Source organism: Grus americana, chromosome 31, assembly GCF_028858705.1.
Source record: "Grus americana isolate bGruAme1 chromosome 31, bGruAme1.mat, whole genome shotgun sequence".
Taxonomy (NCBI): Eukaryota; Metazoa; Chordata; class Aves; order Gruiformes; family Gruidae; genus Grus; species Grus americana.
This window is the reverse complement of record NC_072882.1, coordinates 1628773-1650337: the sequence shown is the minus strand read 5'-3', so window position 1 is coordinate 1650337 and position 21565 is coordinate 1628773. Positions and strand designations below refer to the sequence as shown.

General features: G+C 72.2%; 1 protein-coding gene across 1 annotated transcript; it reads right to left on the bottom strand.

Annotated features, from left to right (window-relative positions):
* Positions 1-283: 283 nt before the first annotated feature.
* Positions 284-21193, bottom strand: ITGA5 (integrin subunit alpha 5). Its single transcript, XM_054807278.1, has 30 exons — positions 20923-21193; positions 19596-19723; positions 19001-19113; positions 18772-18898; positions 18289-18350; positions 18050-18095; positions 17601-17726; positions 16429-16473; positions 16284-16327; positions 16087-16143; positions 15765-15817; positions 15390-15655; positions 14786-14977; positions 14088-14133; positions 13880-13987; positions 13147-13202; positions 12898-13049; positions 12629-12766; positions 10745-10812; positions 10473-10623; positions 9343-9435; positions 9174-9253; positions 8679-8759; positions 8470-8575; positions 7503-7655; positions 6508-6615; positions 4770-4883; positions 3445-3546; positions 2019-2141; positions 284-1406 (listed from the first exon to the last, which is right to left on the bottom strand). The coding sequence occupies exons 1-30, from the start codon at positions 21126-21128 to the stop codon at positions 1323-1325; spliced, it is 3228 nt and encodes a 1075-aa protein (XP_054663253.1). The 5' UTR covers positions 21129-21193; the 3' UTR covers positions 284-1322.
* Positions 21194-21565: the final 372 nt, after the last annotated feature.

The following is a 21565-nucleotide window of genomic DNA, read 5'->3' as shown; positions in this document are numbered from 1 at the left end:
TGGCGCTGGGCCCCCCCCGCAGCGCCGTGGGGGGGGGATGAATTATTGATGCCCGACGCGTCCCGGCTGCTAATGAGGGTGGTAATGGGTCACCCGACACCCACGCACACGCGTGTGCGCTCAGCCGTGCCCGGCCTGGCACACGCGTGTGCTCCCTCCCCCCCCCCCCCAGTGCTCCCTTGCACCGCAGCTCTGGGTCGGACACATTTATTGGGGGGCCCTGAGGCTGCCCCCCCCCAAATTAAATACAAGCCGAAGCTGCCCCCCCCCCCCACGCCCGCCTGTGCCCCCCCGGCCCCCCCCGCGCTAGTGCAATCCCCCCCCCGCGGCCCGGGGACACCCCGGGGACACCCCGGGGACACGCGGGGGAGGGGGGGGTGGGTTTTGTGTGTGTCTCCCCCCACCAACACCCCCCCCCCCCCGTCACCCCCCCCCCCCAAAATTTCGGGCGCGGGGTCAGTGCAAAGTGAGGTGCCCGCGGGGGGGGGGCACGGGCAGTGCAGCACACATGGGCCGCGCCGGGTGACACCGCGACTGGGTGACACCGTGTGAGAGGGTGACACCGTGACAAGGTGTCGCCGGGGCACGCGTGCGTGCGTGCGTGTGTGTGTGTGCCCCCCGCCAGGTCCTGTGCCGGGACGGGGTGACAGGGCTGGCACCGGTGCCCGGCGCGGTGACGCTGTCGGCACGGTGTTGTCCGGCACGGTGTTGTCCGGCACGGTGTCATCCATCCCACCGGTGTCCCGACTGTCAACGGCGGTGCCCGGGCTGGCGGTGCCGGTCACGACGGCGATGCCACCGGCACGGCGGTGTTACCCGGCACGGCGGCGGTGTCCCGGTTGTGGCGGTGCCCGGCACGGCGGTTGTGCCCAGCGTGCAGGTTGTGCCAGCTATGGCGGTTGTACCCGGCGCAGCGGTTGTGCCCGGGCTGCTGCCGCCTGGCACGGCGGTGTCCAGCGTGGTGGTGCCCGGCTCGGCATCGCCCCGTGTGCCGGCAGCGCCCGTCCCGGCGGTACCGGTTCGGTGACGGTGCCTGTCCTGGCGGTACTTGCTCCGGTGGTGACGCCCAGCACGATGGTACCCCGTCCGGTGGCGATGCCCGTCACGGTGCTGCTCAGTCCGGCGGTGATGTCGGGTACAGCGGTACCCGTTCCGGCGACGGTGCCCATCCCGGCAGAACCGGGACCGTTGTCACCCGGCACGACGGTATCCAGCGTGTTGGTGGTGCCCGGTACGGGGGTACCCAGCCCGGCGGTGCCCGGCCCGGCGGCGGTGCGCGGCCCGCGGTGCGGTGCGGGTGACGCCGGCGGTGCGGGGCCCCGTCAGGCCTCCGAGGCCGCCTGGGGCTTCAGCTGCGCCTTCTCCATGGCCGTGCCGTACGGCCCCGAGCGCTTGAAGAAGCCCAGCTGGGGGGGGGTGGGGGGGTGGGGGGTGCGGGGGGGTCAGGGGAACCCAGCTGGGACCCCCCGTGTGTCCTGGGACCCCCCCGTGTGTCCTGGGACCCCCCCGTCCCTCTGCTCCCACGTCCTTGTGCCCCCCCGCCCCCATGTCCCTGTGCCCCCATGCCCCCCCCCGGTCCTCTGTGCCCCCCCATATCCCCCCCCTCCGTCCCCTCCATGTCCCTGTGCCCCCCCGTCCCTGTGCCCCCCCCATGTCCCCTGTCCCCCCATCTCTTGTGCCCCCCATGCCCCCCCCCGGTCCTCTGTGCCCCCCCATATCCCCCCTCCCGTCCCCCCCATCCCTTGTGCTCCCCCATGTCCCTGTGCCCCCCCACGTCCCCTGTCCCCCCGTCCCCTGTGCCCCCCATGTCCCCATGCCCCCCCCGCCCCCCCCCCAATCCTCTGTGCCCCCCATGTCCCCTGTCCCCCCGTCCCCTGTGCCCCCCATGTCCCCATGCCCCCCCATGCCCCCCCCACGGTCCTCTGTGCCCCCCCCATCCCCTGTGTCCCCATGGTGCCCATGTCCCCTGTCCCCCCCATACCCCCTGTGGCCCCCCCAAATGCCCCCCCCCGACCCACCTTGTAGAGGCCGTAGCAGAGCAGGGCGAGCAGCAGCAGCCCCAGCAGCACGGCCAGCACCACCACCCACACCGGCACCCCGGGGCCGCCCTCGGCGCGCGCCCACTGCAGCCCCGTCACCACCTGCCACCCACGGCGTCACCCATGGGGTCACCCGTGGGGTCACCCGTAGGGTCACCCCCCGCCACCCCCAGCGTCACCCACAGCATCACCCACAGCGTCACCCATGGGGTCACCCTGCACCCACTGCAGCCCCGTCACCCCCTGCCACTCCCAGCGTCACCCACAGCATCACCCATGGGGTCACCCTGAGCCCACTGCAGCCCCGTCACCCCCTGCCACTCCCAGCGTCACCCACAGCATCACCCATGGGGTCACCCTGCACCCACTGCAGCCCCGTCACCCCCTGCCACCCCCAGCGTCACCCCCAGCATCACCCCCAGCGTCACCCCCAGCGTCACCCATGGGGTCACCCTGCACCCACTGCAGCCCCGTCACCCCCTGCCACTCCCGGCGTCACCCCCAGCGTCACCCACAGCGTCACACACAGCATCACCCGTGGCGTCACCCTGCACCCACTGCAGCCCCGTCACCCCCTGCCACTCCCAGCGTCACCCCCAGCGTCACCCACAGCGTCACACACAGCATCACCCGTGGCGTCACCCTGCACCCACTGCAGCCCCGTCACCCCCCGCCACTCCCAGCGTCACCCACAGCGTCACCCGTGGCGTCACCCTGCACCCACTGCAGCCCCGTCACCCCCTGCCACCCCCAGCGTCACCCACAGCATCACCCACAGCGTCACCCATGGGGTCACCCTGCACCCACTGCAGCCCCGTCACCCCCCTGCCACTCCCGGCGTCACCCACAGCATCACCCACAGCGTCACCCATGGGGTCACCCTGCACCCACTGCAGCCCCGTCACCCCCTGCCACTCCTGGCGTCACCCACAGCATCACCCACAGCGTCACCTGTGGCGTCACCCTGCACCCACCGCAGCCCCGTCACCCCCTGCCACCCCCAGCGTCACCCACAGCATCACCCACAGCGTCACCCATGGGGTCACCCTGCACCCACTGCAGCCCCGTCACCCCCTGCCACTCCTGGCGTCACCCACAGCATCACCCACAGCGTCACCTGTGGCGTCACCCTGCACCCACCGCAGCCCCGTCACCCCCCGCCACCCCCAGCGTCACCCATGGGACACCCACGGAGTCACCCCCACCCACTGCAGCCCCGTCGCCACCTCACGGTGTCACCCACGAGGTCACCCACGGCGTCGCCCCACGCCCACCGCAGCCTTCTACAACCCCCCCCCCACCCCCCGCCCCTCCCCGTGACCCACAGCGTCACGCACAGGGCCACCCACGGGGCCACCCACGGCGTGTCCCCCCCCCCCCCCGCGTGTAGCCGCCCCCCCCTCACCTGCAGGCGCTGGCTGGGGTAGTGCTGGGGCCGGACGCGGTACGGCAGCCGCAGCACCCGGTACTCGGCCTCACAGCGCAACGCCTGCGCCCGCGCCTCCCGCTGCGGCACCCGTCGTCAGCACCCGTGGGCACCCGTGGGCGTCCACCCACGAGCACCCACCAACACCCGCAGGACACCCACAAGCACCCGCTGTCACCCACGGGGCACCCACGGATACCCATCAACGTGTGTGGGACACTCACAGGGCACCTGTGGACAACCACGGGCACCCACCAACACCCACGGGACACCCATGGACACCCACTGTCACCCACTGTCACCCACAGGGCACCCACCAACACCCACAGGACACCCATGGACACCCATGAGCACCCACAGGGCACCCACAAGCACCCACAGGGCACCCACCAACACCCATGGACACCCACTGTCACCCACAGGGCACCCACCAACACCCACAGGACACCCATGGACACCCATGAGCACCCACAGGGCACCCACCAACACCCATGGACACCCACTGTCACCCACTGTCACCCACAGGGCACCCACCAACACCCACAGGACACCCATGGACACCCATGAGCACCCACAGGGCACCCACGAGCACCCACAGGGCACCCACCAACACCCATGGACACCCACTGTCACCCACTGTCACCCACAGGGCACCCACCAACACCCACAGGACACCCATGGACACCCATGAGCACCCACTGTCACCCACAGGGCACCCACGAGCACCCACAGGGCACCCACCGTCACCCACAGACACCCATGAACACCCACAGGGGACCGTGGGCAGCACCCACACGAGGCACAGCGGAGCAAGGGCACCCACTGACTCACACCCCCCCCCCCCCGGGGGTACCAGCACACCCACTCACCCACCCCCACGGGGGCACAAGGGGGTCCCAGTGGGGGGGTCGGGATGCTGGGGGCCCCAGGGGCTTGTTGGGGGGCTGGGGGGTGCTGGGGGGGTCCTGGGGGGTCCCGGGGGGGGGGGGGGCGGGGGTCTCACCTGGGGCAGGGGGGGTCCCAGTGGGGGGGGGGTGGGGATGCTGGGGGCCCCAGTGGCTTGTTGGGGGGCTGGGGGGTGCTGGGGGGTCCCGGGGGGTTCTGGGGGGTGCTGGGGGGTCCCGGGGGGTTCGGGGGGGTCCCGGGGGTCTCACCTGGGGCGGGGGGGTCCCAGTGGGGGGGGGGTGGGGATGCTGGGGGCCCCAGTGGCTTGTTGGGGGGCTGGGGGGTGCTGGGGGGTCCCGGGGGGTTCTGGGGGGTGCTGGGGGGTCCCGGGGGGTTCGGGGGGGTCCCGGGGGTCTCACCTGGGGCAGGGGGGGGGCCCAGAGGCGGAAGGCGAGGCGCAGGCTGACCCGCTGCTGCTTCTCCAGCCCCCCCATGGGGCAGCTCAGCCGGAAGCACTCGGGCTCGGGGCACCCCTGCGCCCCCCCCGCAACGCGTCACCCACCGTGGGGGCACCCGCGGGGCACCCGCCTCGGGGACACACCCACCCCCCCACACACACACTCCATGCATCACACGCCACCCCATGTGTCCCCCCGTGTGTGACCCCCGCCCCGTGTCACCCGCCTTGGGGACAGCTGGCACAGCAACACCAGAGCGGGGGGAAGCACCCACGGGGGAACAGCGCCCACGGGGGGCAGCACCCACGGGGGACAGCACCCACAGAGGACAGCACCCACAGGGAACAGCACCCACGGGGGACAGCACCCACAGAGGACAGCACCCACGGGGGAACAGCACCCACGGGGGACAGCACCCACAGAGGACAGCACCCACAGAGGACAGCACCCACGGGGGAACAGCACCCATAGAGGACAGCACCCACGGGAGAACAGCACCCACGGGGGACAGCACCCATGGGGGGCAGCACCCACAGGGAACAGCACCCACGGGGGACAGCACCCACAGAGGACAGCACCCACAGGGAACAGCACCCACGGGGGACAGCACCCATGGGGGGCAGCACCCACAGAGGACAGCACCCACAGGGAACAGCACCCACAGGGAACAGCACCCACGGGGGACAGCACCCACGGGGGACAGCACCCACGGGGGGCAGCACCCACAGAGGACAGCACCCACAGGGGGAAGCACCCACAGAGGACAGCACCCACAGGGGACAGCACCCACGGGAGAACAGCACCCACAGGGGACAGCACCCACAGAGGACAGCACCCACAGGGGAACAGCACCCATAGAGGACAGCACCCACGGGAGAACAGCACCCACGGGGGACAGCACCCATGGGGGGCAGCACCCACAGAGGACAGCACCCACAGGGAACAGCACCCACGGGGGACAGCACCCACAGAGGACAGCACCCACAGGGAACAGCACCCACGGGGGACAGCACCCACACAGGACAGCACCCACAGGGGGAAGCACCCACAGAGGACAGCACCCACAGAGGACAGCACCCATGGGAGAACAGCACCCATGGGGGACAGCACCCACAGAGGACAGCACCCACAGAGGACAGCACCCACGGGGGAACAGCACCCATAGAGGACAGCACCCACGGGAGAACAGCACCCACGGGGGACAGCACCCATGGGGGGCAGCACCCACAGAGGACAGCACCCACAGGGAACAGCACCCACGGGGGACAGCACCCACAGAGGACAGCACCCACAGGGAACAGCACCCACGGGGGACAGCACCCACACAGGACAGCACCCACAGGGGGAAGCACCCACAGAGGACAGCACCCACAGAGGACAGCACCCATGGGGGACAGCACCCACAGAGGACAGCACCCACAGGGAACAGCACCCACGGGGGACAGCACCCACACAGGACAGCACCCACAGGGGGAAGCACCCACAGAGGACAGCACCCACAGAGGACAGCACCCATGGGAGAACAGCACCCATGGGGGACAGCACCCACAGGGAACAGCACCCACGGGGAACAGCACCCACAGGGGACAGCACCCACAGGGGACAGCACCCACGGGGGACACGCGCCAGCCTGGGGGTGCCCCGGGGCAGGACGTGGGGACATGCGGGGGGGGACAGGGACACACACGGGGGCACTGACCAGGGTGTAGGGGGACGGGGCGGGGGCGCTGCCCCGCGTGTCCCTGGTGACCGCGTCCCCCGTGTCACGGCGCTGCAGGACGTGCGTGTCCGGGCTCGGCTCCTGCTCCTGCGGGGGGGTGGGGGGCAGCTCTGGGGACAGCCCTGTCCCCGTCCCCCCCCGGTGCCCAGTGCCACCCCCTGCCCGCCCCCCCCCCCACTGGTGTCCTCTTTCCCCACCACCACCCAGTGCCACCCGTGTCCCCTCCTGGTGCCCCTCACGTCACCCAGTGCCACCTGCTTTGGTGACCCCCCAGTGCCCCCCAGTGCCACCCAGTGCTCCCAGTGCCCCCAGTGCTCCATCCCCCAGTGCCCCCCACTGTCCCCAGTGCCCCCCAGTGCTCCATCCCCCAGTGCCACCCAACATCCCCAGTGCCACCCAATGTCCCCAGTGCCCCCCCAGTGCTCCATCCACCAATGCCTGCCAGCGCCACCCAGTGCTCCCAGTGCCCCCAGTGCTCCATCCCCCACTGTCCCCAGTGCCACCCAGTGCTCCCAGTGCCCCCAGTGTCCCCAGTGCCACCCAGTGCCCCCAGTGCTCCATCCCCCAATGCCTCCCAGTGCCACCCAGTGCTCCCAGTGCCCCAGCGCTCCATCTCCCAGTGCCCCCCACTGTCCCCAGTGCCCCCCAGTGCTCCATCCCCCAGTGCCACCCAACATCCCCAGTGCCACCCACTGTCCCCAGTGCCACCCACTGTCCCCAGTGCCCCCCCAGCGCTCCATCTCCCAGTGCCACCCACTGTCCCCAGTGCCCCCAGTGCCCCCAGTGCTCCATCCCCCAGTGCCACCCAACATCCCCAGTGCCCCCCCAGTGCTCCACCTCCCAGTGCCACCCAACATCCCCAGTGCCACCCACTGTCCCCAGTTCCCCCCAGTGCTCCCAGTGCCCCCAGTGCTCCATCCCCCAGTGTCCCCCACCGTCCCCAGCACTGCCGGTCCCCGTCCCCGCGGGCGCACCGCCAGGCGCAGGCTGTCCAGGGGGTGGCTGGCGGAGCAGTTGCGGGGTCCCGAGTGGCCGGTGACATAGAGGAGGGGGTGGCCCCCGAAGGTCAGGGGACAGCTCAGCTCCAGGGTGCCATGGCTGATGGCGCTGGGACCCTCGTTCACCACCTGAGGGCACGGGGGGGGGGGGACACACATGGCAGCGTGAGGGGACACCCATGGCATGGGGACACGGGCACCCTTGGGGGCAGGGACACGGGGACCCACGGGGCTGGGGACAGGGACACCCCCAGTTTTGGGGACATGGGGACCTGTGGGTCAGGGACATGGGGGTCCCCAGGGTTGGGGACATGGGGACCAACAGGGTTGGGGACAGGGACACCCCCATTTTTAGGGACATGGGGACCTGTGGGTCAGGGACATGGGGGTCCCCAGGGTTGGGGACATGGGGACCAACAGGGTTGGGGACAGGGACACCCCCATTTTTAGGGACATGGGGACCTGTGGGTCTGGGACATGGGGGTCCCCAGGGTTGGGGACATGGGGACCAACAGGGTTGGGGACAGGGACACCCCCATTTTTAGGGACATGGGGACCTGTGGGTCAGGGACATGGGGGTCCCCAGGGTTGGGGACATGGGCACCCACAGGGACAGGGACATGGGGACCCACGGGGCTGGGGACAGGGTCACCCCTGGGGTTGGGGACATGGGGACCCACGGGGTTGGGGACATGGAGACCCACGGGGACAGGGACATGGGGGCCTGTGGGGTCAGGGACAGGGGCACCCCGGTTTTGGGGACCTGCGGGTCAGGGACAGGGGGGGTCCCCAGGGTTGTGGGACAGGGGCACCCCCTGGGCTTAGGGACACGGGCACCCACAGGGACAGGGACCTGTGGGGTCAGGGACAGGGGCACCCCTGGGGTTGGGGACACAGGGACCCCCCGGGGTGTGTTTGGGGGGGGGGGTCAGGTGCCCCCCACCTCGTAGACGTGCTCCACGGGTGGCCCCAGGTCCTGCAGCCGCTGGGGCGGCCGCTCGGGCGTCCAGCCCCCCTCGGGGACGGTGACGATGTCGGGCCGTGACACCCTGGGGACACACACACCCACACACCCACGGGGGGGGGGGGGTCAGGCAGGGCTCAGCACCCCGTGTGTCCCCCCCTGGCCCCCCCAGGCCGTGTGGCACTCACCCGAAGGCGGAGAGGCGGGTGGCCGCCCGCACCTCCAGCGGCACCGTCACCACCTCGCTCTGCGAGTTGTTGGCGTTCTTGCTGCCGGCACGGGGGGGGGGTCACGGCGGGACCCCCCCCACACACCTTTGGGACCCCCACTTTACACCCCCTTCCCCCAGGCTGCAACCCCACCCCCCCATGGCAGGACCCCCCCCACCCCACGGTGCCCCTGGGTGGGACCCTCCAGCCTGAGCCCCTCAGGGTGCCCCAGGTGGGACCCCCCCCCCCCCCACCCCTGGGACCCCCCCAGAGTCCCCAGATGGGCTGTAGCAGGCTGGACCCCCCCCCCCCAAGGTGGGACCCCCACCCCAGAGCCCCCCCGCTGGCACCCCTCCGCTCCAGACCCCCCCCCCAGGTAGGCTCTCCCCCGACTCCCCCCCGCCCCCCCCCCCCCCCCAGGCCCCCCACCTCGGGGTGCCCCAGCCGCGCCCCCACCCCCCGGCCCCCCCCCACCTGCGGATCTGCAGCTCGAAGCGGATGCTCTTGCTGCTGTCGCTGAGGTGGGGGACGGTGAAGCGCAGCCCCCCCCAGATCTGCGGGCAGAGAGGAGGGGGTGACGCCAGGCCCCCCCCCCCCCGCACCCCCAAACCCCCCCCTCCCAAGCCCCCCCCCCCCCACTCACGCTGGCGCCCGCCTTCATGGGGTTGCCCAGGTCGCAGACGAGGGGGCTCGAGCCGTTGCCCCCCCCGAGCTCACAGCTCAGTGCAGAGAAGTTCTGGGGGGGGGGGGCGAAGGGGGGGGGTGTCAGGTGGGCTGGCACCCACGGGAGTCGGGGGCACCCACAGGCACCCAGCCCTTGGCACCCACCCTATATCCAGGAGACACCCATAGGCACCCCCCCCCATACCTGGGGGCACCCATCCCATACCAGGACCCCCCCAGACACCACCCTGACCCCCCCCATGCACCCACCTCATACCAGGGCCCCCCCCCCCCCCCCAAGACACCCCCCTGACCCCCCAGGCACCCATCCCACACCAGGGCCCCCCCCACAGACAGCCCCTGACCCCCCCCATGCACCCATCCCACACCAGGGCCCCCCCCCCATGCAACCCCCAGACACCCCCCCGACCGCCCCCCCCCATGCACCCCCTGACCCCCCCCAGGCACCCATCCCATACCAGGCCCCCCCCCCCAGACACCCCCCGACCCCCCCAGGCACCCATCCCACACCAGGGCCCCCCCCATGCACCCCCTGACCCCCCCCAGACACCCATCCCACACCAGGACACCCCCCCCACCCCAGGCACCCCGACCCCCCCAGGCACCCATCCCATACCAGGACACCCCCCCCGCCAGACACCCCCCTGACCCCCCCCAGACACCCCTCGACCCCCCCAGGCACCCATCCCACACCAGGGCCCCCTCATGCACCCCCCTGACCCCCCCCCGGCACCCCCCCAGGCACCCATCCCACACCAGGGCCCCCCCCCCCGACACCCCCCGACCCCCCCAGGCACCCATCCCACACCAGGGCCCCCTCATGCACCCCCCTGACCCCCCCCGGCACCCCCCCAGGCACCCATCCCACACCAGGGCCCCCTCATGCACCCCCCTGACCCCCCCCCGGCACCCCCCCAGGCACCCATCCCACACCAGGGCCCCCCCCCATGCAACCCCTGACCCCCCCCAGGCACCCATCCCACACCAGGGCCCCCCCCCGCCAGACACCCCCCTGACCCCCCCCCAGACACCCCCCGACCCCCCCAGGCACCCATCCCACGCCCAGCGCGCACCCCCCCGCGGACGCACCCCGTGTGGGCGCAGCACCCCGGTGTACTGGGCGTGGGGGGGGGGCCGCACGTGCAGCTCGGCCTCGTAAGCCCCCCCCTCGCCCTGGTTGCGGGCGTTGAAGGTCAAGTTCAGGCTGTTGCGGTCCCCCAAGTAGACGGCGCGACGGTCCCTGCGGGGACCCTGCGTCACGGCCACCCCCTGCGCCACGGCCCCCACCCCACCCCCCGGGGCCTCCTGGGACCCCCAGCCCCCCCCGGCCCCCCCCAGGTGCCCCCCCCCCCCCCCCTTACACAGACGCCTCCAGCTGCAGGTCGGGCACACAGACGTTGTCCTCCCCGCAGTCCAGCTGGATGTGAGCCTGCGCGGGGGACACGGGGACACGGGGGTGACGGGGGGCACGGGGGCGATGGGGGGCACGGGGGCGATGGGGGGCACGGGGGTGACGGGGGGCACGGGGGCAATGGGGGACCTGGGGACATGGGGGCAATGGGGGCCAAGGGGGTGATGGGGGACAAGGGGACACGGGGGTGACGGGGGGCACAGGGGTGACGGGGGACCTGGGGACATGGGGGCGATGGGGGACATGGGGGTGATGGGGGACAAGGGGACACGGGGGTGACGGGGGGCACGGGGGTGACGGGGGACCTGGGGACAAGGGGGCGATGGGGGCCAAGGGGGTGATGGGGGACACGGGGGTGACGGGGGGCACAGGGGCGATGGGGGACACGGGGACATGGGGGTGACGGGGGGCACGGGGCGATGGGGGACATGGGGGTGACGGGGGCACGGGGGCAATGGGGGACCTGGGGACATGGGGGCGATGGGGGACAAGGGGGCGATGGGGGACACGGGGACACAGGGGTGATGGGGGGCACGGGGGCAATGGGGGACATGGGGGTGATGGGGGCTTGGGGGCACAGGCGATGGGGGACACGGGGACACAGGGGTGATGGGGGGCACGGGGGCAATGGGGGACATGGGGGTGACGGGGGGGCTTGGGGGCAATGGGGGACATGGGGGTGACATGGGGACATGAGGACAACAGGGGTGATGGGGGGGCTCAGGGGCGATGGGGGACACGGGGACACGGGGGTGACGGGGGCACAGGGGCGATGGGGGACATGGGGACATGGGGGTGACGGGGGGCTTGGGGGCAATGGGGGACATGGGGGTGACATGGGGGACATGAGGACAACAGGGGTGATGGGGGGGCTCAGGGGCGATGGGGGACACGGGGGTGACAGGGACATGGGGATGTGGGGACATGGGGGTGACAGAGGGACACAGGGGTGACAGGGGGACATGGGGGTGACGGGGGGACATGGGGCAATGGGGGGGACATGGGGATGTGGGGACATGGGGGCGATGGGGGACACGGGGGTGTCAGGGGGACAAGGGCAATGGGGGGGACACAGGGACATGGGGACATGGGGGCAATGGGGGGAACACACAGGGTGCCACTGGGTGCCATGGGGAGGGAAAGGGTGATACTGGGTGCCACGGGGTGAAACTGGGTGCCATGGGGAGGCACGGGGTGACACAGGGTGCCATTGGGTGACACGGGGTGCCATGGGGAGAGACAGGGTGCTAGGGGGTGGGACAGGGCGTCATAGGGTGCCATGGGGTGGGACAGGGTGCCATAGGGTGCCACGGGGTGCCACGGGGAAGCATGGGGTGACACTGGGTACTATGGGGTGGCACTGGGTGCCACTGGGTGCCATAGGGTGATGCTGGCTGCCATGGGGAGGGACAGGGTGCTAGGGGGTGGCACAGGGTGCCATGGGGTGCCATGGGGTGACACAGGATGCCATGGGGAGAGACAGGGCGTCATAGGGCGGGACAGGGTGCCATGGGGTGCCATGGGGTGGGACAGGGAAGCATGGGGTGACACTGGGTACTATAGGGTGGCACTGGGTGCCATTGGGTGCCATGGGGTGACACTGGGTGCCATGGGGAGGGACAGGGTGCCATGGGGTGGGACAGGGTGCCATAGGGTGACACTGGGTGCCATGGGGTGGGACAGGGTGCCATGGGGTGGGACAGGGTGCCATAGGGTGACACTGGGTGCCATGGGGTGGGACAGGGTGCCATGGGGTGACACTGGGTGCCATGGGGTGACACTGGGTGCCATAGGGTGGGACAGGGTGCCGGGGGGGGGGGGGGTGTACAGGTACCTTGGCCTCCAGTCGGGTGCGGGTATGGGCGGCCAGGACCGGGTGCAGCCCATGGGTGTCGGGGGGGGCGTGGGGGTCCAGGGCGAAGCTCAACCCCACGGCGATGGGTGACAGCTTGTCCCGAAACTCCGACTCATTCTGCCGTGGGGTGGGGGACGACACACACACGGGTGGGTGGGTGCTGAGCAAGGTGCATTGGTAGAGGGGGGGGGGGGGGGAGGCAGGGGTCCCATTGGGTGCCCCCCCACCCACCCTTGCACCCGACGTACCCGCAGGAAGACGGCCATGGTGCGACAGCGGGCGCCGGCGCCGTTGGGGACGGCCAGGGTGAGGGTGCGGGTGGGCTGCCCCCCCGGGAGAAAAAGCGCCCGACGCGCCCCCCCGGCCTTCGCCCCATCCACGCTCAGCTCCACCTCAAAACCTGGGTGGGGGGGGGGGACACACCCGCGTCGGGGACCCCGGCGTCCTTTGGACGCCGGGGTCCCCGACGCGGGTGTCCCCCCCCCACCCCGACTCACCGATGGGGCCGGGTAGGTGACGCCCCGATGCGTTGAGGCAGAAGCTGACGTTGATGCTGGGGAGGGTGGGGGGGGGGGCACCCATGGGACCCCCCCCCTCTGCTTGCCCCATGGGTGCTGCAGCAGCCAGGTTCTGCCCCCCCCCCACTCCGCCATCCCATGGTGTCCCCAACCCTGTGCTCCCCCCCCCATTGTCCCCAACACCTCCGGATGTCCCCCCCTCCATGGACCCCTCAGTGTCCCCAGGCATTGGGGGGGCCCCTTTGGTGGCCCCTGATGTCCCCCCCGGGTGCCCTCAACCCCCCCCCCACCCCCCCCGGGTACCCCCTTGCTGCCCCCAGGCCACCTGAGCGCCCCCCCACCCTGCCAGCACCCGTGTCCCCAGGGTGTCCCCAAACCCACCATACCCCCACTTGCCCCCATGTCCCCGTCCCCCCCGCCAGTGTCCCCATGTCCCCAGGAACCCCACCGGTGCCCCCCCCAACCTGTGATCCCCAGAGACCCCCCCCAGTGTCCCCCAGTGCCCCCCGATAACCCCCCCCAGCTCTCCACTGTCGTCCCCCCCCCCCATGACCCCTTGGTGTCCCCCAAGCCACCACCAAACCTGGGGTCACCCCGGTTGTCCCCAACCCCTCCGTACCCCCGTTAACCCCACACCCAAGGACCCCAATATCCACCCCCCCCCACCCTTCCCCGGGTCACCCACCCACCCCCCCCCCGCGGTGTCACCCACCAGGGGACGTGGAGACCGGTGCCCTCGAGGACGCAGCCGCGCTCCTCGGGGTTGAACATGGTGGGGAAGACGCTGAGCGCGGCGCTGGCGTGGACGATGGGGCGGCCCCTGGGGACAGGGGGGGTCAGGGACAGCACGGGGACACCCCGGGAAGGGGGACACCACCCCCAAACCCCCCCCCCCCCCCAAACCAGCCGGTGGCACCCACCTGTACACCACGGCCGTGTCCACCCCGAAGGCGCCCACCAGGAGGTCTGCGGGGAGAGGGGGGGGGACGACAGCGGTGTCACCAGATGCGGGGTGACGCGGTCAGGAGGGGTGGCAGCGGTGGCGGGGCACCCATGGCGGGGGGGAGGGGTGTCTGGGGCTGGGTGTCCCCAACCGTGGGGCACCCATGGGGTGACATGGATGGGGCTGGGTGTCTCTTCCATGGGGTGGCACGGCTGGGGTGGGGTGTCCCTTCCATGGAGCACCCATGGGGTGGCACAGATGGATCTGGGTGTCCCCAACCATGGGGCACCCATGGGGTGGCATGGATGGGGCCGGATGTCCCCTCCACGGGGTGGCATGGCCAGGGAGGGGTGTCCCCAACCATGGGGCACCCATGGGGTGGCATGGATGGGGCCGGATGTCCCCTCCATGGGGTGGCATGGCCAGGGAGGGGTGTCCCCAACCATGGGGCACCCATAGGGTGGCATGGATGGGGCCGGATGTCCCCTCCATGGGGTGGCATGGCCAGGGAGGGGTGTCCCCAACCATGGGGCACCCATGGGGTGACACAGATGGGGCTGGGTGCCCCCTCCACGGGGTGGCACGGCCAGGCTGGGTGTTCCCAACCATGGGGCACCCCTGAAGTGGGACCCCCGGGGTGGGGTGTCCCCGTGGGGGCGGTGGCGGGTCCCTCACCCGGGTAGCCGTTGCCATCCAGGTCGGTGGCCCCACGCAGGGCGGCTCCGAAGAAGTCGGGGTGCCGGGTGGGCGCCCACTGCCCCCGCAGCACCTGGGCAGGGTGGGGGTGCAGCCCGGCCCCCCGCCCGCTGTAGACGTACACCAGACCCTGCCGGCCCTCGGCACCCAGGGGCGCCCCCACCGCCACGTCTGCGGCACGACGCTCAGGGGGGGCGCGGGGGGGGGGGGGGACGGGGACGTGCCCGTGCGCCCCCCCCAACCCCCCCCGCCCCGGCACCCCTGTGTCACCCTGGGTGCCCTCCTGCACCCTGTGCCACCCAACAGCACAGGGACCACCCCCCCCCAGCACCCCTTGCACACCCCCCCCACGTAACCCCAGCACCCAGCCACCCCCTCGAGCCCCCTGCCCCCCCCGTGCCCCCCCCTGCACCCCATGTGCCCCCCCCTTCATTGGGCACCCCCCTGTGCCACCCTACAGTCTGTGCCCCCCCCACCCCGTGCCCCCTCCCACCCCAAGCACCCTCTGCACCCCCTGCCCCCCCCCTACCCTGGGCACCCCCCCGTGCCCCCCCCACCCACCCCCCCCCGCACCCCCACCCACCGTTGAAGCCGTCCAGGTCAAGGTCACCCAGGGGGGCGATGGCGCTGCCGAAGCGCCCGAATTCCTGGGGCCCGGTGAGCGCCATGGTGGGGGTGGGTGCCATGGCGGGGGTGGGTGCCGTAAGGGGGGTGGGTGCCGGGGCGGGGGGGGCGGGCAGGGCCCCCCCGGGCAGCTGCAGGTACAGGTACACCCTGCCCACCTCCTGCACCCACCCCTCCCCTGTCCGCGCCATGAAGAGGGGGGCCCCCACCAGCAGGTCGGTCAGCCTGCGGGCAGCGGCAGTCAGCACCCACCCCAGGGTGGGGGCACCCATGGGTGCTCGGAGGGAGCACCCGTGCGGGCGGCAAGGCGGGGTTTGGGGGGGGGGGCACTCACCCGTCGTTGTTGACGTCCGTGGCTGCCACAGCGTAGCCGAAATAGGCGGCCATCTGATGGGGGGGGGCAGTGGGGTGATGGGGGGCACCCCGACCCGGCATGGGTGCCCCCCACCCCGCATGGGTGCTCCCAATATGTACGGGTGCCCCCCCACCCCACCCTACACGGGTGCTCCCCCCATGCACAAGTGCCCCTCGCCATGGAACCCCCCCGTAGCCCCCCACCCCCCCCACCCCTGCACCCAGCACCCTGTGGGGACACCCCCACCCTGCTGTGCCCCCCCCCCCACCCACCCGGACGCCCCCCCCCCCCCCGGCCCCACCTGCTCCCCTGAGAAGTTGTAGAGGGACTTCATGTTGGTGCCATTGAGGATGGTGACCTGGGGACACGGGGAGGGGGGGGGACACTGCGGCAGCGGCCGGGGAACCCGGGCAGCCGGGCCCCCCCACTCCAGGCACCCCCCCCCCGGTGTGTCCCCCCCCCGGTGTCCCCAACCCCCCGGTGTCCCCCCCGCCTTACGTAGCCGTAGGTGAGGTTGCCCTTGGGGACGCCAGCCACGAAGTCTGCAAGGGACAAAGTGACCCTCTCAGGGGGTGCCTGGGGGGGGGGGGGCTGTGACACCCCCCATGTCACCCCCCCCCCCCGGCACCCCGGTGGCACCCACCTTGTGTCGTGTCCCCGCTGAACTCGCCAACTGCCACCGAGTAGCCTGGGGGGGGGGAGGAGGTGTCACCCACGTTGTCACCTGTGTCACCCGTTCCACCGTGCCCCCCCGTGCCACTGATGCCACCACGTCCCCGTGTCCCCACGTCCCCGTGTCCCCATGTCCCTGCACCCCCATGTCCTCGCACCCCTGCACCGTGCCCGATGTCCCTCCTCCATGTTGTGCCCCCATGTCCCCCCGTCCCCATGCCCTGTGTCCCCACGCCATCTCCCGTGTCCCCATGCTCTTGTTCCCTGTCCCACCATGTCCCCCACGCCCCGTGTCCTCACGTCCCCCATGTCCCCATGCCCCGTCCCTTTCTCCCATCTCCCCATGCGCTCATGCCCCACGTCCCTTGTGTCCCCATGTCCCCCACACCCCTGTCCCTCATCTCCCTGTGTCCCCATTCCCCATGTCCTTATCCCATGTCCTCATGTCCCTCACGTCCCCCATGTCCCCATGCCTCTGTCCCCAGTGCCCCATGTCCTTATCTCAGGTCTTCATGTCCCCCATGTCCCCATGCCCCCATCCCCATGTCCTTATTTCCTGTGCCCTCATGTCCCCCATCTCCCCATGTCCCATGTCCCCATGCCCCCATGTCCCCATGCCCCATCTCCCCATGCCCCCATGTCCTGTGTCCCCATGCCCCATGCCCCCATCTCCCTGTGTCCCCATCTCCCCATGTCCCATGTCCCCATGCCCCCTGTGTCCCCATCTCCCCATGCGCCCTGTGTCCCCATCTCCCCATGCCCCCATCTCCCCATGTGCCCTGTGTCCCCATGGCCCTGTGTCCCCATGTCCCCATGCCCCCATCTCCCCACGTCCCCATTTCCCCACGTCCCCATCTCCCCACGTCCCCATCTCCCCACGTCCCCATCTCCCCACGCCCCATGCCCCACGTCCCCATCTCCCCACGTCCCCATCTCCCCACGCCCCATGTCCCCATCTCCCCACGTCCCCATCTCCCCATCTCCCCATGCCCCACGTCCCCATCTCCCCACGTCCCCATCTCCCCATGCCCCACGTCCCCATCTCCCCACGTCCCCATCTCCCCACGTCCCCACGTCCCCATCTCCCCACGTCCCCATGTCCCCACGCCCCATGTCCCCACGCCCCCACGTCCCCACGCAGACCCATGTAGCTGTCATCGTAGGTGGGGGCCGCCTGCCGCGTCTGGAGCTGCCCGGCCACCTCCTGGATGAAGTACTCGGGGTAGCTGGAGGCCGCGATCTGCTCCTGCGTCGCCGACATCACCTGCCCTGGGGGCGCGGGCGGCCCCTCAGCACCCAGGGGTGCTGCCCGCCGCGCCGGATGGCGGGCAGGGGCGGGCAGGGGGGCAGGCAGGGGGGCAGGCAGGGGTACTTGGGGGCAGGCAGGGGAGTTTAGGGACAATCAGGGGTGTTTAGGGCCAGGCAGGGGTGTCTAGGGACAGGCAGGGGCAGGCAGGGGTGTCTAGGAGGAAGGCAGGGGCAGGCAGGGGAGTTTAGGGACAATCAGGGGTGTTTAGGGCCAGGCAGGGGCAGGCAGGGGTGTTTAGGGCCAGGCAGGGGCAGGCAGGGCCAGGCAGGGGCTGGGGTCTCACCTTGCCAGAAGTAGCTGCCGGGCCCCCCCAGGAGCACCCGTCCTGTCTGTAGGAAGACGGGGGGCCCTCAGCCTGGGGTCCCCTACGTGCCCCCAGACCCCCACATACCCCCCCCCCGTGACACCCGATACCCCCCACGCCCCATCACCCCCATGTACCCCTGCCCCCCTCATGCCCCCCAACCCTCGCCCCCCCCCCCCATGTCCCCGTATACCCCCCGTGCCCCCCCACGTCCCCACCTGGGTGAACTCGGCGCTGAAGCCCCCCTGGCAGTAGCCCTGCCCGGCCGCAGAGTTCAGGTCTGTGGGGAGAGAGGGGGGGCAGCGGTTGGGGGGGGGGGGGTCAGAGGGGGGGGGCTGGGGTCCCACAGCTGCTGGGTGGAGGGCTATGGGGGTGTCACCCCCCAGGGTGCTGGGCTGGAGGTGCCCGGGGTCCCATGGGTGCCAGCCCGGGGGCCATGGGGGTGACACCCCAGAGGCGCCAGGCACGGGGGATGTCGGGGGGGGGGGGGTCTGGGGTGGGGGGGGTCACCCTGGGGGTGCTGGGCATGGGGGGGGGGGGGTGATGCCCAGGGACCCAGGGGTGCCAGGCAGGGGGGTGTCACCCACGAGGTGGAGGGGGGGATGCCCAGGGGTGCCACCCATAGGTGCCAGGCTGGGGGTGCCTGGAGACTGCCCGGGGGTCTTGGGGGTGGGGGGGGGGGGGGAGCGGGGGGGTCCCACCTGAGCGGCAGGGCGCGTACTCCACGAACTTGGAGAAGTTGCCGATGGAGAGGAAGCAGGTGCCCACCGGCTCCCGGCCCCCCCCCTCCTCCTTGGGGGGGCTCCAGCTGTACAGTGGGGCGCAGGCCTGGCGGGGAGGGGCGGACGGGGGGGGGGGGTGTCAGCACCGACGGACCCCTGCCCCCTGCTCCCCCCTGCCCCATGCCCCCCCCCCCCGTGCCCCCCGTACCAGGATGGAGGCGTTGTGCGCCCGCACGGTGGCCCCGAACCACTGCAGGGACTTGAACTCGACGGGGTCGGGGGTCTCCGTGCTGTTGCCCCCGAAGTCGTGGGTGCGGGTCCCTGGGGGGGGGGGGGGGGCAGTGAGCAGGGGTCAGGCTGGCACCCACTGCCACAGCACCCATGGGACCCCCCCACCCTCCGGGTTTATCATTAACCAGGCAGGACAAGAGCCCGGTTGCGGTGCCAAGGCCACGGGGGGGAGGTGACGTGGGGCTGGGCTGGGGGGGCTGTTGGAGGGGCCTGGGGGGGGGGGGGGGGCTACTAGGTCCCATGGGTGCTGGGGACACGTGTCCTTGTCCCCGGCCATGCCCATCCCTGTCCCCATGTCCTGGGGGTCTCGTCCCTACCTGTCCCCTCCCCGTTCCCATGCCTGGGGGGGTCCCATCCCCACCCATGTTCCCGTCTCCACCCGTGTCCCCATCCCTGTCCCCATGCCCGGGGGGGGGCCCATTCCCACCCGTATCACTATCCCTGTCCCCCACCCATATTCCCATACCCGGGGTGGGGGGGTCCCGTCCCCACCCGTGTCCCCGTCCCCGTACCAATGTGATCGAAGTCGATGGGAGTGCAGTCGTCGCTGGGGGGCCAGGGGCAGTGATAGACGGCCCCCCCCTGGGTGACATTGGGTTGGCTCGTGTTGGCCTTGGGGGCACCCACCAGGATGCTGACACTGGGGGGTGGGGTGGGGGGGTGAGTGGGATGCTCAGGGGGGGTGGGGGGACACAGCTGTCCCCGTGGGGACACAGTGACCATCACCCACAGGGCACCCAGGGGCTCGCAGAGGATGGAGGGGACCCAGCAGCTCCGGCGTGGCGGGGGGGGGGGGGATCCTGGAGGTTGGGGGGGGGGGGGCACACCTTTGTCACCGCCCCCCCCCCCCAGCCTGGGTCCCACGGGCTCCTCTGACTCAGCCCACAGGGCCGGGCCTGGGTGACCCCTTCCGGCTCCGTGGGAGAGGAAGCATGGAAACCACCCACGACCGTGGGGAGGGGGGGAGCTCCTGGGTGGGGGGGGGAACACACGGGAGGGTGCCCCCCAGTTTGCCCCTAGACGCCTGGGTGTCCCCCCAGGGTGCGGGTCACGCGTGGGCGGGGGGGGGTGACACACGGGACGGGACACACACACGACACAGGACCGTGCCCGGACGCTTGGGTCCCCCCCGAGCCCCCACCGCCCCCCGGGGGAAGCTCCCGGCTCCGGTTACAGGAAACGCTCCGGCCGGGGGCTACGGGGCCCCGGGACCCCCGGCGGGGGCCGGAGCCGGGGAGGGGGGGGGGCGACCGGAGCCGGGAACAAGGCTCAGCCCCCGCCCGGTGTCCTCAGCCCCGCCGGAGACCTCCGGGGCCGGACCGTTCCCGGTTCCCGTTACCCCATCCCGATCTCCGGGACCGCCCCGTTCCCGGTTCCCGCCCCGGTCCCAGTTCCCGTTACCCCCGTCCGGTCCCTGTTCCCGGTTCCCGTTTCCCATTCCCGGTTCCCAGTTCCCGCTCTCCGGTGCCCCGTTCCCGTTCCCCCGCCCCGTTCCCGGTTCTCGTTCCCCACCGCCCCGTTCTCCGCCCCCGCCCCGCTCCCGGGGCCGCTCCCCATCCCGCCGGGCCGGTCCCGGTCCCGCCCGCTCCCCGCTCCCCGTCCCGCTCCCTCCTGCCCGGGCTCCGTCCCGTTCCCGGTAGCCGCTCCCGCTCCCCGTCCCCACCCGGTGCCCGGGGGCCGGTTCCCGTTCCCCTGCCCAGTTCCCGGGGCCATTCCCGGTGCCCCGAACCCGTCCCGGTGCGGCTCCCGCTCCCTCCCCGTCCCATCCCGGTGCCGCTCCTGAGCCGGTGCCGTTCCCGGTGCAGTTCCCGGTGCAGTTCCCGGTGCCGTTCCCGGTACCTGCGGGGTTGGGGCAGGTAAAAGTCCAACGCGAAGCCGAAGAGGGACCCGGGGGCCCCGCGGAAGGCGACGGGCCGCGACGCCTCCAGGTTGAAGGCAGCGGCGGGCAGCGGCGGCAGCAGCAGCGGCAGCAGCGGCAGCAGCGGCAGCAGCGGCGGCAGCGCCCGGGGCCGGGGCCGGGGGCGGCGCGGGGGGGCCGGGGCCATGGCGGAGCGGGGCTGGCCGGGCTCGGCGCTGCCTCCCGCTCCCGAGTCCCCTCGGAAAGTGCCCGGGGGGGGCCCGGTCCGCCCCGCCCCGCCGTGACTCACCGGGGAGGAGCCAGAGCCCCGCCGGGCACCGGCACCGGCACCGCACCGGGCCGGGCAGGGGGGAACCGGGGGGCACGGGGCGGCGGGACATCCCGGGGGGAGAGGGGTGTCGGGGGGGTGGGACACCTGGGGGGGCACCGGGACACCCCGGTGGGGACTGGGACATCGGGAATGGGGACACCCGGGGGACACTGGGACATCCCGGGGGACACTGGGACATCGGGGATGGGGACACCCGGGGGACACTGGGACACCCCGGGGCACCACGACATCAGGGACTGGGACACCCAGGGGGGACTGGGACACCCCGGGGGCACCAGGACATCAGGGATGGG